Raw genomic sequence first — 14,074 nt, forward strand, 5'->3', positions numbered from 1 at the left:
TTCCCCGCCCCAACTCAGCTGCAACAGCCAATCAGCAGCCGCGTAAGCCCGGGCCTGCTTCCGTAACCGGAAGAAGCGCACAGACGGAGGCAACGAAATGAAAAAAACATTTTAAAAAGGCGTCTCGGCGTGACGTTCCGCGGTGGGCTGGCGGAACTCTCGCGAGATCAGGTGCCGCAGACGCAGCCATGTTGCGGCCGCCTGGGCCGGGGGGCCTCCCTTGCTGCGTCGCCGTGGCGCTCTGCCTCGGCCTCGCCTCCGCCTCCGCCTCTAGTCCCGCGAGGGGCGCAGAAGCTCCGTGCGAAGGTGAGGGGCTGGGGGGGGGGAGGCTGCGGGGTCACGACCCACGAAATAGGGGGCGGGGAGGGACCTGAGAGGAGCGCATGGCAGTCGCGCACGTGTGCACGCACAGACACGTGAATCTGTACATCCGCCTGTGCTTGGCTCTCCGGAGCTTAAAGGCAAGACCTTCCGCACACACAGGCACGTGAAAAGAGAGAGGGAGAAGAGACCCGGAATACGGGACGAAACACAGGACGTGGCATTTCGCATTGGAATATGGGGCAGCCCCACTTTATACGCCACACATAGAGGAAAACACGCAACACACAACCACACATCCGTTTGGTCTGAGGTTTAAAGGGCTCCCAGTCAGCCGCCAGTGTGCTGTGTTATGGTATGTGCTTTTGTGTTGTAAAGCCACCCTGTGATCCTCGAGTGAAGGGCAGTTTATCAAATAAAATAATAAAATAAAATAAAATGTCTGTTTGTGTTTGTTGCAGTTCTTCTAAATGGTGCAAAATTGGAACGTTTGTTTTGCTAAGCTTGCAGCTGTGGCACAATACTAACTCTGCTGTCAATGTTGCTGTGGATGGGACCCCCTCAAACAGTGCGATTTACATTCGGGCTGGGCCATTTCCCCCCTTTTTTGCTGCTTTTTAAATGATAGCTTTTAAGTAGATCTGCATGTCAAAATACAAGATTTGGACAAACTCAGCCCTCCAGCTGTTTTGGGACTACAACTCCCATCATCCCTGACCACTGGTCCTGTAAGCTGACGCCTCATGGGCATTGTAGTCCCAAAACAGCTGGAGGGCCGAGTTTGGCCATCACTGGGTTATAAGTTGATGCTCTGCAGAAGCCCCATTTTATTTCATAAATGTATACACCACTTGATTGTAAACCTCAGAGGTTTACAAATAGTATATGTGTATGTACAGTGTTACCTCGGGTTACATACACTTCAGGTTACATACGCCTCAGGTTACAGACTCCGCTAACCCAGAAAGTGCTTCAGGTTAAGAACTTTGCTTCAGGATGAGAACAGGAATCGTTCTCCGGCGGCGCGGCAGCAGCAGGAGGCCCCATTAGCTAAAGTGGTGCTTCAGGTTAACAACAGTTTCAGGTTAAGAACGGACCTCCAGAATGAATTAAGTACTTAACCCAAGGTACCACTGTATATGGGAGGGGATAGATGGATTTGTTTTCATTCATGTTTTCATTATGTATTTAGAGTTTTTATTTTGTATTTTTATGCTGTGAATAGCCCTGAGATCTTTGCATGGAAGGCAGAATACAAATCTAATAAGTAACAGCACACCCTCACTGAGAACTCAGTTATATGTAAGCAACTATGTTTTGAATGGTTTGAGCTTTCAGAATAGGATCATGGTTCAAAATAAGGGTTTTGTGAAACAGGTGATGAAACACCAGCTCGTTATTCGTATTGGCAACCTAAGGGCAGGGGATTAAAAGCACCCCTTTAGCAAGTGTGTTTTCAGAATCAGCGTACGTCCACTCAGGAGGGATTGGAGTACAGTATCAGAGAAATTCATGACATGCTCTAGAGCCCAGTGTGATGGTCCTCAAGATTTGAACTCATGATCTGCAGTGAAGTAAAAGCACCACAGCATAACGTAAGTGAGCACACTTTCCCTGGGCCTTTAACAATGTCCAAATCTGCTGGAATGGTGCACGGTGCTTCATTAATCAGGGTCCTTCTCAACTGTGGGGTGGGGTGGGGATAGCTGTTTCTGCTGTCCTGGAATCAGACCCAGGAAGGGGCTCACTGGTTCACACAGAAGGACCGATTCTTTCCCATTAAAGAACCAGAGAAAGCCAACTACATGATCGAGAGCTGTTGCCTGTGGCCGTCCACACTATTTGGTATGATAAAACATAGATCACAATTTTCTCACTGCTAGTGATAAAGCTACCCTATAGGTAGCAAACTTGTCTACACAGGCCAGCAACCACTTAGTTTTCAAATCATCTGATTGACCTTTTATGAAATTATGAAACAAATAAAAGAACCTACCTCTAGAGGAACTGGACAGAAGAATTAAGTACTGGATATTTCTAACTGCATTTTTGTAGTTTCTTCTACAATATGGGGAAAGTGAACTTCATTTACTGCTGATTTTACTAATTTTAAAATGTTTCTAATTGGTTTTTTTACTGTCTTTATTGATAACCTTAATATTTATTGTAAACTGCTTTGAGGTTTCATTCCAGTCAAGTGATAGATGAATTGTGTCAAATAAATAAACAAACAAAATGAATTAAATGTCCTCTTTGGCAGTAGCGAGAAAGATTTTTTTTTATTTTTCATATAAGAGAGAAGATCACTTGTGTGTATAAGGATCAGTGTACATATCCAAGCCCTCTTCCGAAAATGATGTCCATCTATAAGCAAGAGAATCACATTGTTTTTATTATTATTTTAATAGATTTTTATTAAAATTTTAAAGGTAACATGAGTAATAAAAAATAACAACAGAAAAACACCCAATTAAACCAAAAAAGAAAGCAAAACAATACATAAAAACAAGTCACATCAAAGAAAAAAGATAAAAAAGGAAAACAGACAAAAAAGAAAGGAAAAAAATGCATACAATAAAAAAAGAACAAATCAAACCTTTACATAACTTTCTTTCTTTAGCTTATTTCCTTGACCTCCTCACACCTCCCCTCTTTGTATTCTGGTTCAGTTAGATATTTCAGAAAATCCTTCATCTTTGTTTTTATCCTTCATCTTTGTTTTTATCCTAATTACCTTAATATACTGTAATTTAACATTCTCTTCTTTCACCAATTAATCATCCATTTTTACTTTGTTTAATCTTATTTCTCATTAAAACTAATATATTTGAACTTAATCTCTTAAGACATTTCCCCATGGGTCATAAAGATTTCATTCCACGATTTTTCCATCTCTCATTAATTTTTTTTAAAATCTCCATATATACACTTTAAATTCCCAATTTTCTTCCACCGTCTCCCCTCCCCGGTCTCGGCCCCTGCCGTCAGTTCCATCAACCTCCCAGCGTCCATCAACCTGGAGATCTTATATCCGAGGCTCTTAACTCTTCTTCACTTCCCTTCTGCCGATCTTCTTGATAATCTTTGGTCTAAAAAGCAGATCTCGGGGGAGCTCCAACCCAACGATGCTTATATTCCTTCTTGACAGGTCTGCCAGATTTCCATAGTTAAAGCTAGGGCCCATAAAGTATTCCGAATCTTGTTTCACAATTCTTCCAAGTCCAAAGGCCCCAAAAGCTCCAATCTCCTCCTGGCTCAAATTCATATTCCAAAAGTCATTTGATCCCTGCATAAGGGGATCTCTCCACCTTTCCTTTTCCAGATCAGGCCAGGCATCTATCTTCAAAAACTGGCTTCTCCTAATTACAGTCATATAAGGCCTCAAGTTGTAATCCTCCATTTGCCTCTTTAGGGTTAAGGCTCCCCCTTGTTTTGCTTTATACTCAACAACAGCAACCTTCTCCTCTAATTCATCAATTTGTTCAGATAAGAAAGATTCTTGTACCGGGTTCTTGTCAACTTCTATGCTGATGCCCACTTTTGTTCCCAAAGTATCAATATTAGTAGTCATGACATCTATCTGTTTATGCAGCTTTCCCAACAGATAGATTGTCCTATTCAGTACAGATGCTACTTCTTCCTTTGCTGACATTCTTAAGATGTTCAAGGTCAGAACTAGTTTCTCACAGTCTTTATCTTAAGACCAATTTCCCAGCTGCACTCTTGTAACAATGTCCCAAAACTCCCTCTAGAGGAAGACAGTCTCCATTTGTATCAATCCTTTCCAGCACCATTCCAAAAGTAAATTAGTAACAGTTTCCAGTTACCTTTTCTTCTTTTTAAGTGCAGAAGCGGACAATAGAAACACACATTGTTTTTATTTGCCTGTATAGAGGAGGTGACTTGAAAGGCTTTTGGGGGCAGAAAAGCAGCCTATGAACGTAAGTCAATAAAGATTGCTTGTGGGATTTCTTCACTGTTTGCTGACTCCTTTAAGTCCTATGCCTCCCGACAACTTTCTGGCTTTTTCTGGTAGCCATGATGGGTCAGTGTAGGGGCCAGATCCCGCCCAAGAGTCACCAACTTCCCCCCCTCCTTAATGCCAGCCCTGCACAGTAACAGCAGGGCTGTCCTACAACAGGGGCAGGGAACTCCAGGCGCCAAAGGGAGGATTGTCAAACTGGCAACACAAACCCTCCAACATTCCTCAGGTGAAAATAGGGACATTTCTCCCTCTCCCCCACCCCCAATTTCTCTCTTGCCCTCTGCAAAGCATGTCCTGTCAGAAGAAGGGTGAGTGCCTAGTGGTGGAGCTGGGTGCTCTGGCACCCGGAGGGGCACACATACTGTGCACCCGGGGCAGGTGATCCGCCCACGGGGGTGGGGCGATCTGCCCACGGGACCTATCTCGGCGCAGCGATCCTCCCTGGGGGCTGCCCCCCCCCCGCGACTTCCAAGCCTACAGCAAGCGAGGGGAAGGGGGAGAGCCGCAGCAGCCACTTTGCTGCTCGCTGGGCTTGGGGGAGTCGTGGGCGGGGGGTGCATGCCGAATGTCACCCCCTTCAGGATGACACCCGGGGTGCCCCGCGCCCGCTTCCTATGCCTCTGTGAGTGCCAACACCGCTATGGAGCACAGTACATATACCCTCCACTGTCCTGAGAAAACCCCTTAGTCCCGATTTTATTTTATTCTTCAGAAGATTTACAAACAGAAAAACACCCAAAAAGTAAATTTAGAAAGGGGCAAGATTAGCCATGGACGCACAAAGCATTTTTTGTTTAAAGCAAGCCTCTGCTCTTCTGCCCCTTTCTTCCCTCCCAGGGCAACCCTGCCCTCTCAGAGCATCATGTAAGGCTGGGCTCCTCTCCTGCCTCCAGCAGCCTCTATGACTTGCCCAAGGGGGGAAACTGGCAGCAATGGCCATGGAGAGGCCACGGGATGCTGGCTTGCAGTTGCCACTGCTGCCACCCAGTCGCTCAGGACTAGCACCCGCTCATCCACTGGCAGTGGCAGCACTGGTGGGAGAAATGGGGACATTCCAGGATCAAATCAGAAGCTGGGATGGAAAATACTTGGAGGGTATGGCAACAACCGTTTTATGCTTATTCAATGCACACAGGGTTGTGCACATCGCTACAACCTGGAAGTGGCTGGAAAAGGGGGCGGCATGGGCTTACACACACTCTGCCAGCTTGCATGGGGGCCAGGAATGCACACACACTCCCATGCAAATTGTGTGTGCCTGGATTCCTTAGTGTGTGCCCTCTTGCTTGCCTTAATGAAGAGATCTGTGAGGGGTGGGGGTTGAAACCTCAGACTTTTGTGTGGTTGCAACATCGTCTACTGAAGAAAGATTATTATTTAAATTTATGTTAAAAAAAGGCCTGGGATAGTTCAGCACAGCCTGAGACTCTCAGAGGTGGGTTTGAGGTCCATGGTATTGCAGGGGGTAGGACTAGATGACCCTCAAGGTCCCTTCCAACTATGATTCTGTGATCTTTCGTTCCACCTCCTTTTGTCTGTGGCTTCACAACGGAGGCAAAGGCCTGGCCGGGGTGAGGGGAATGGGAAGAAGCCCCATTCCCACCCCTACCCCAATTTTTCCATTTCCCCCCAATTATTTCCAAAAAATATGGGGAAATGTGCCGGGGCACTTCTGTCTGACCCCTGGAATGCCTCCTGCTGCTGTCCTCAAGGGAAAGGCAAGGGTCTTTCCCTGGGACACAGTGATGAGTAGGGTGCCGAAGTGGAGTCACTGGAAGGCAATAATAAGCATCTCCGCATGGGGCCATTTCCAGATCAGATGTGCATGCACTGCAAGAATAGCAAGCCATTCTGTGTGAAGTTAGTCATTTTGAAATTTATTTTCAACTTCGTTTTCTGTCGATCTCTTTGACCTAAGCACTCTGTGTGTGTCTGTTATTTTATATTTTACCTTTTTCTTATACAGTTTGTCAAGATTTTTTGAAAAGATTTTATAGTTCTTTAAAAGAAAAGCACTCTGATTTCTCCGTGGCTTCTATTGAGAATGAATTAGTCAGGAGCTGCATGAACACAAAAGGAAAAGAAAACCGCTTGGTATGACTTCGTACTCTTTTGCCCCTTAGGAATGTTTCCAGTGCTTAGGCTGTGTACACACTTTACTGTAAAAGCACATTCATAGCCTGGGACTCTGCAGTCAAACATAACTATGCATGAGTGCCAGTTAATGCATGAAGGGCAAGACTGCACAGAGTTAGATTCCTAGGCTCCGCCAGGTCACCCCCCCCCCCCTTTTCCAATGAGGGAGGAAGTGGAGCTTTCTCTCCCTGTTCCCTCTCTCTCCATGCCATGTAACCAACCAAGGAAGACATGTCAGGGCAAGCTCCAAGCTATCTTTCTGTATTTTCTACTCATGAGTATTCTGCCTGTGCTCTTCTTGCTGCTATTTGGATAAATGTGTGAATCTGACCTTTGGAATGTTTTGTAAGTAAAGCATTTCAAGCTTAAGAGTGCAGAGAGAGGGAAGTGCTTTGCAAGAGGACTAAAAGGGATATATAAAAGGTTTTGGCAGCCTACATTCCTATACTTCACTGTCCTGCTTGACTTTGTGAGCTTAAACTCTGCAGCTAGGGGCTCTCTCTTGCTAGAGAGTTAGTTTAGTCCCACGCTTTGAATCCAGGCACCTGGCCGATTCCTTTGTGATTCACCCCACACAAGTGGGTCACAGGGATTCTATTTCCCCCCACACAAAGCACATTCTTTTCCTCAAAGAATTCTGGAAACTGTAGTTCTCCCCTCAGAGAGCTCTAGTTCCCAGCAACAAGCTACAGTGCACAGAATCCTTTGAGGAGCAAAAATGTGCTTCAAAGGTAGAGGGCATGCATGGGAGAGGAGGAAGAGGGATATCTCTGACTAACAGATTAGTCAGCCGCTTTTCCCCAGGGAAGCAGGACCTTTAGTGATGAATCGGAGCAAACCGCAATCAGGCTTCCCAAAGATTTGCTCCAGTTGTTCCAGTTAGTGCTAAAGAGCAGGTTTTCCAGAGGAAAGCAGCAGAGCAAAGGCAGAACCACTTGGACCCGTGCTTTCTAGGCACGAGGCAAGCGGAAATATGAGTGAGCCCTAACTCTGCACTGGTACTGACAAGATTTCTATTCTTGTAGTGCTGCTACATCGGAGCCACAAGTGATGCAGCAACCAAGATAATTGGTGAAGTCAGCCGCCCAATGAGTGCTCACATACCTGTGCCAAAGATCTGTGAGAAGCTGAAGAAAATTGACATTCAAATCTGTGAGCTCAAATACGGTATGATGAAATCCCTGTGCAAAACAGAGGAGGGCATAACAAAATAGGCATATTGGAGACAAAGGAGCCCAGGTTCAGACATGGCACTAAACCAAACCATGGCTTAGCTCTGGGCATCTGCAGGATCGGGGAAGAAGAGAAGCAGCTGGGATTTGTGCTGCACGGACTCACTCATTCGCACTTGGCCATGCTCTGCAAACGAGGCGTGGAAATTAGAACCTAAACTTTGTCATTGGCAGCAATGAGAGGCTTTTTCTATTGTTATTTTCAACATGGGAAATTACGTTTTTTCAAGAATGTGGTAGGCTGAAGAGAGGGCAGCCAGGTTGCAATCCAAGGCACACTTACCTGGTAGCAGGGCCTTTTTTTAACCAGAATGTGCTGGAATGGCATTTCAGCACCTCTCAGCTGGGCCCTGGAAGTGGGGGGAGAGACCTGACCAGCCTCAGCAAAGCCCCGTTGCACCTCCTTGTGACTTGGATGTCCAGCGGAGCTTTGCTGAGGTTCTTCAACCTCCCAGCTAACAGCTGATGCACAGGAAAGCCCCACCTCAGCTGAGCCAGAGGGGGGAGCTCATTAAGGTGCTCAGCTGAGGTGTGGAAGCTCCCTAGGCCTCAGCTGAGCAGCCTCAACAAGCTGCAGGCTTGCGAGGAGACCCCCTTTCCAGCCCAAAGAGATCCTCTTTGGGCTCTGGGGTGGTCTTTGAGGGAGGTGCGTTCCAGCACCTTTTCATCTAGACGAAAAGCACTGCCTGGCAGCATATGCCATGAAATACAGTGGAACTTACTTTTGTTTAAACATGCACAAAATTGCTTGGGCTTTTGGTTCAGGCTCTCCTAGTCACTATGCAGATTTCAGGTTGTACCCAGGGCTGCTGGAGCAAAGAAGCAAGTTATAGCTTATCCTTCGCATTTTTGAAAATATAATTTCTATCAGTTAGAATGAGGACTAATAAAAGAAAGTGCTTCTTTACACAACATCCATCATTGTCCTGGCCGGCACATTCGCAGAAGAGCAGCCAATGAAATGACAAGACTCCAGGTGTTGGGATGAAATCAGGCCAGTTCTTTATGGGCTGCAGAAGGGAGGGTGCAGGACAGCGTGGCAGTAGCGCCAGGATCGGTTTGCCATCAACTCACCCGCTGCTGGTGGAATGGGATCTGCTGGGTTTGGACCAACCATGCCACAGTGCTGAACCCTGTTGTGGTGCAAGCCAAGCTGACAAGGTCAGCCTGGGCAGCCGGGTGAGGATTCCCACCAGGCAGAGACCCAACCTGAGCTTGTGGCATGCCCAGGCAAATTCGCCCCTCAGGCCCCTTACGGATACCCGGCTTCACTGTTGATCTTGCCCAATGCCGTTCCCACCCCTATACATACAACGTTATTCCCCCTAACAAAAAACAACAAAAAAGGGTCATGTGTTTTACTGAGGGAATGGTGGAAAAACTCCCATCCAAGAGCCTATCGGGTTGAGAGAAAAAATTCCTTTCCAGCCCTGTCAACCAGCAACCCAGATAGCTCAGTAAAGGCTCTAAGCTGAGCAGGGGCACCAGCTCCTGGGGGCCGAGCCCTCCCCCCTAAGATTTTTTGGGTAGCAGTGTCCCCCCTAATGTCCAAAAGCAGCTCCAATGGCCAACTCCTCCTCCTCCTGCCGCAGAGGGGAAGGAGCGTCGAAGCCGCCTCCCACGGGCGGCAGCACCAGGAGAGGAGGACCGCCGGCCATGGAAGCCACACGGCCAACAACTTTGGCTTCACTCCTCCAGACATCCTGAAGTCACGCATATGACGTTGGCCCCCACAATTGCCCTCACAAGCTGGTGCCTCTGAACCTGAGGGTTAAGCTTGTGGAGCAAAATGGCCCTAAACTCTGAAGGGGGAAGCCTTGCATAAGCCTGACTCCCCTCAGCCTCCCATGTGGGTCCAAAGATCCAAGGGAGAATCTGTCCCGTTGACCCCTGCGGAAAGAAGATGTGGACGGGACTCGCCTCATTTTCTGGGCCAAACTGCCCCGCGTGGATTGGGCCCAGAATGGAATACATGGAATTCACTGCTGCAAGATGCAGTGGTGATCTGTATCTTGGATGGCGTTTAGAAAGGAGTGGGGGAAATAACAGAGCTGTCGAAAGATATTAGGTTTGATAACCAAATATTCATGGGGGGGGGGGTATACCAAATACGAGGGATTCCAGCCCACCTTCCTTCCTTGTGAGGTTCCATGGGCATCTGTCTGCCTGCTGGAGGCGTCCTGTAGCATGAGCAGGCTAGCTGGAAAAGCAGTATTCTCCTTGAACATACATGGGATCATGAGCTCCTTGTCTATAATACCACAAATAAAATTAATAGAGCTTGTGATTCAGGTTGTTTGTTTTTACAGAAATGGAACTGGATTTAACAGCGGTAGATCTCTCTAAGATGAAAGTGGCTGAGCTGAGGAAGATCCTGGACAGCTGGGGAGAAGTGTGCAGAGCATGCATTGAAAAAACGGACTTTGTGGATCTGATTAGAGCACTTGCACCAAAACATACGGCTGCATCTTCCAGAGCTGACCTCTGATGGAATGCCTGATCTTACTTCAGGCAGTTACATCTCTAAGCGTAAACCCTGAAATATTAATAGTTACAATGAATTTGTTATAAATAAATGTTAATAGAAGTTCCTGGGCCTTGAAATACTTTTGTGGTAAAGTATAAAGAGAACTTGAGTAGATGAGAAAAATAAGGCACAAAAGAGCTGTGCTCCTACACACACTTACCTGGGAGTTGTTCTTGGCATCTGTCTGTCTGTATAGGGCTTACTCCGCAGCATTTTCTTCCCCTAAAAATGTCCTCCGTGGACTTCAGTAGGACTTACACGTGAGGATTCATAGAATAATAGAATATTAGAATTGTAGAAGTGGAAGGGACACCAAGGGTCATCTAATCCAACCCCCCACAATGCAGAAATCGTGGCTAAAACATCCATGACAGATGGCCACCCAATCTCTGTTTAAAAATCTCCAAGGAAGGAGAGTCCACCACCACCACCACCCAAGGGAGACCATTCCACTGTTGAACAGCTCTTACCGTGAGAAAGTTTTTCCAAATGTTTAGCCAGAATCTCCTTTCTTGTAACTTGAAGCCATTGCCTCGAGTCCTACCCTCCAGAGCAGGAGAAAACAAGTATACTCCCTCCTCCATGTGACAGCCATTCAGATATTTGAAGGTTGCTATCATAGCTCCTCTCAGTCTCCTCCTTTCCAGGCTAAACATACTCAGCTCCTTCAAGCGACCCTGCATCATCCTGGTTGCCCTCCTCTGCACATGTTCCAGCATGTCAACATCCTTCTTAAACTGGGGTGCCCAGAATTGGACACAGTATTCCAGGTGGGGTCTGACCAAGGCAGAATAGAGTGGTACTATGACTTCCCTTGAGCTTGGCTGTCCCTCTCTGCCCAGTCTCTGTTCCTTTTTGGCCACTGTCAAACGAGGGCGATGGTGACTGGACTATTGATCCTAAGCTAATTAGCTGCCCAGCCCAGCTTGACATCCCCCACCAAGTGCCCCCCCCAGACCCACCTCTCTCAACCGACTCTCAACTGCCTCCCCCCCCAACCTTCAAACTCCCTTTCCAAGCCTCCTCCAATCTTCTCCACCAGAATTCCTCTCCCCCCCGCCCCCACTTAACATTCCCTTTGGAATTTGAATAGAATTACCTTAGTTACAATATTAAACACAATATTGTTATAAATTGAGGGAGGATCCCACCAAACCCTAGAAATTAATAGATGGTAGGATTTGGGATTATTTGGGTTTTGAAGGGAGAAATACAGGCTGCAGAGGAATTCCTGGGCTACCCTATGCAGAAGGACCTGGCCAAGCGAGGGCCATTAGGAAACAATTCAAGGACAAGGAGAGTTGAACTGGAAATGCCAGAGAACTGCGTCTCCCTTGCCCTGCGGTGTGGACAGAGATGGGATTTGAAAGGGCCAGGATAACTGGGGGTGAGGTGGCAGGAAAAGAGAGGTTTTGAGCAAGGGGTGTTGGGAAGAAGAAGAAGAAGAAGGAGGAGGAGGAGGAGGAGGAGGAGGAAGAGAGTCTGGAACCCAACGGGAAGGCTGGCTGCCCTGCTGTGGGGGACAAGTCCCTCTTGAAAGACTCTGCTGTAAGATCTGGACTCCCCTCCCATGCAGACTGAAGGTGTAAACAGGTGAATAAACTGTATTTCTTAAAGGTACGACAGCCTCTGCCAAGTCTCAGCCCTCCAGAGGTGAGAGCCTGGAACACCATGGGGGCTTGCCACCGCTCAGCAGAGAGAGGGGAAGCACCCAACTTTTGGAACAATATTTTATACACCCTGGTCCCTAAAAGCATCCTGTTAGAAGCACTTGAGCTTCCCATTCCTGGTTCCTAGGAAATCAGGGAAAGCAAGCTGCAGGTTCCTCATCCCTGTTCTAAAAAGCAGGTGTCCTCCCCTAAACAATCCGGGGAATTGTAGTTTGTTAGAGGTTCTTGGAATTGTAGATTTGTGAGAGGGAAGCACTTTAAATCATAGGATGATAGAATTGTAGTGTTGGGAGGGACCCTGAGGATCATCTAGTCCAGCCCCCTGCAATGCAGGAATCTCAGATAAAGCATCCATGGCTGATGGCCATCCAACCTCTGCGGAAAAACCTCCAAGGAAGGAGAGTCTACTGCCTCCTGAGGATTCCTTACCACTGTCAAGCAGCTCTTCCTGTCAGAATGTTTTTCCTGAAGTTGAGTCAATCTCCTTTCTTGTAGCTTGAAGCCATGGCTTCAGGTCCTGAGGGCCTCTGGAGAAGGAGGAAACAAGCTTCCTCCCTCCTCCCTGTGACGGCCCTTGAGCTATTGACAGGGCTGCATGGTGTGGCTCTCATATCCATGTCCTGAGAGAGAGAAAGCAAAACGTTCTCTCTCTCCTTTCTCCACTCCATGCAGAATTGCAAGGGCTCAGTGCATTTGGTTGGTAAGAAGAAGGTCGGAGTTTGGAACCCAGCCAGGGCTGACTGTGGGCAGGATCCTGGCATTCCTGGGGGGTTGACTAGATGACCCTTGGCATCCCTTCCAACTCTACCATGCTATGATTCTATCAAGCAGCTAAAGGAACGGGCGGGGGAGCAAGATGCAGAACAAGGGGAGGCGCAACCACACACCCCAACAGCCCCCTCTGGCCTGACCCACGGTGTCCTCATCCCAGCATACTTTGACCTCCCTGATTTTATTTTTCTTCATTCAGCTGCCTGACCCCTGTTTGCCATCTGATGTTACAAAGAGCCACTTTGCAAGCAAGCCTTATATTACCCTGCAAGAGGGTTGCCTGTCAGATGATGGTGAGATGCTTGCCAAGATACTTGCCCATCACTGATCATGAATAGGAACTGTGAAGATAGGAGGAGTGCGAAGCCCTGAGTAGAAATTATTATTATTATTATTATTATTATTATTATTATTACTACTACTACTATTACCACTATTATTACTACTACTATTAGTTTTACTATTAGCATTACCCATCACTGGTGCATGAGGCTTGGCTCCCTGACTTGACTTGTTGACAGCTGTAGATAGCTTGCTCGGTCCCTGCCTCCCAGCAATGCAGCTCTGCGGACTTAGCCCCTTTTCATGCTGCAGGGGCCCCATATGGATTGTGTGTACACAGCTTTGGTTTTAAGGGAAAGGCGTCTGGTGGGCTTCATCTTGCAAAGGGCAGGAGCGTAGCGAGATTTATTTTGTATTATTTGCTTGCACCATCGCTGCATGTGACCCTTAAGAGGTTCTTGCCCCAAGGGGCTTACAATCTTTAATTTGACACAGGGAGGGAACAGAGGAAGGTTGAGGCCTGGGGTGTATCCTGAGTCCTGCTGCAAGACATAAGCCAGGGTCTGTGGGTTTAGATTTTGGGATTCCCGGACATTTCCCATCTGTAACCTCTTCCTCTCTTTTTGCAATAGGGTAATGAAGGTGATTCTATCAGAATTCCCAAGTGAATGTCCAGCAGGGAGGGAGGGGGAAGAGAGAGAGTGGAATTCTGGTGGAGACGGAAGGTTGGAGGAGGCTTGGAAAGGAAGAGTGAATGTTGGGGGGAGGCAGTTGAGAGTCAGTTGAGAGCGGTGGGTCCTAGAAGGGGGGGCACTTGGTGGGGGACCTGAAGCTGGGCTGGGCAGCTCTTCAGGATCAGTAGTCCAGTCATAGGATCAAGTGTGCCCATCAGTGACCATGAGAGGGAACTCTGAAGGTAGGAGGAGCTCTGAGGTCTAGAGGAGATAAGTGGCATAGAAATACTGTTGTTGTTGTTGTTGTTGTTGTTGTTGTTGTTGTTGCCGTCGTTATGACGCTGGAAGATGAGCCCCTCAGGTCGGAAGGCATCCAACATGCTACTGAGGATGAGCGGAGGACAAGGACAAGTAGATTCAGAGCTGATGAAGCGGCTGGGCCAAAGCCAAAAGGTCACTCAGTTGCGGATATGCCT

At 47.5% G+C, this 14,074-nt stretch overlaps 2 protein-coding genes and 1 long non-coding RNA gene across 3 annotated transcripts in view; 2 read left to right on the forward strand and 1 right to left on the reverse strand.

The window, feature by feature from the left end:
• The first annotated feature begins 151 nt into the window (after positions 1-151).
• CDNF (cerebral dopamine neurotrophic factor) lies at positions 152-10,265 on the forward strand. Its single transcript, XM_079993749.1, has 4 exons — positions 152-306; positions 6,273-6,400; positions 7,468-7,609; positions 9,984-10,265. The coding sequence occupies exons 1-4, from the start codon at positions 189-191 to the stop codon at positions 10,160-10,162; spliced, it is 567 nt and encodes a 188-aa protein (XP_079849875.1). The 5' UTR covers positions 152-188; the 3' UTR covers positions 10,163-10,265.
• On the reverse strand, positions 7,468-9,797 carry LOC307225688. The gene is made up of 2 exons (XR_013843129.1): positions 8,397-9,797; positions 7,468-7,623 (listed from the first exon to the last, which is right to left on the reverse strand). It is a non-coding gene; the product is annotated as an uncharacterized lncRNA (long non-coding RNA).
• Positions 10,266-13,770: 3,505 nt separating the features above from the next.
• FAM107B (family with sequence similarity 107 member B) overlaps positions 13,771-14,074 on the forward strand; it is a 137,012-nt gene continuing 136,708 nt past the window's right edge. The window contains exon 1 of the mRNA XM_079993744.1: positions 13,771-13,840. The gene's annotated coding sequence lies outside the window, so the exon portion shown is untranslated. The remainder of the gene's footprint in view (positions 13,841-14,074) is intronic.

Source organism: Podarcis cretensis (genome assembly GCF_951804945.1).
Source record: "Podarcis cretensis genome assembly, chromosome: 10".
Classification (NCBI taxonomy): Eukaryota; Metazoa; Chordata; class Lepidosauria; order Squamata; family Lacertidae; genus Podarcis; species Podarcis cretensis.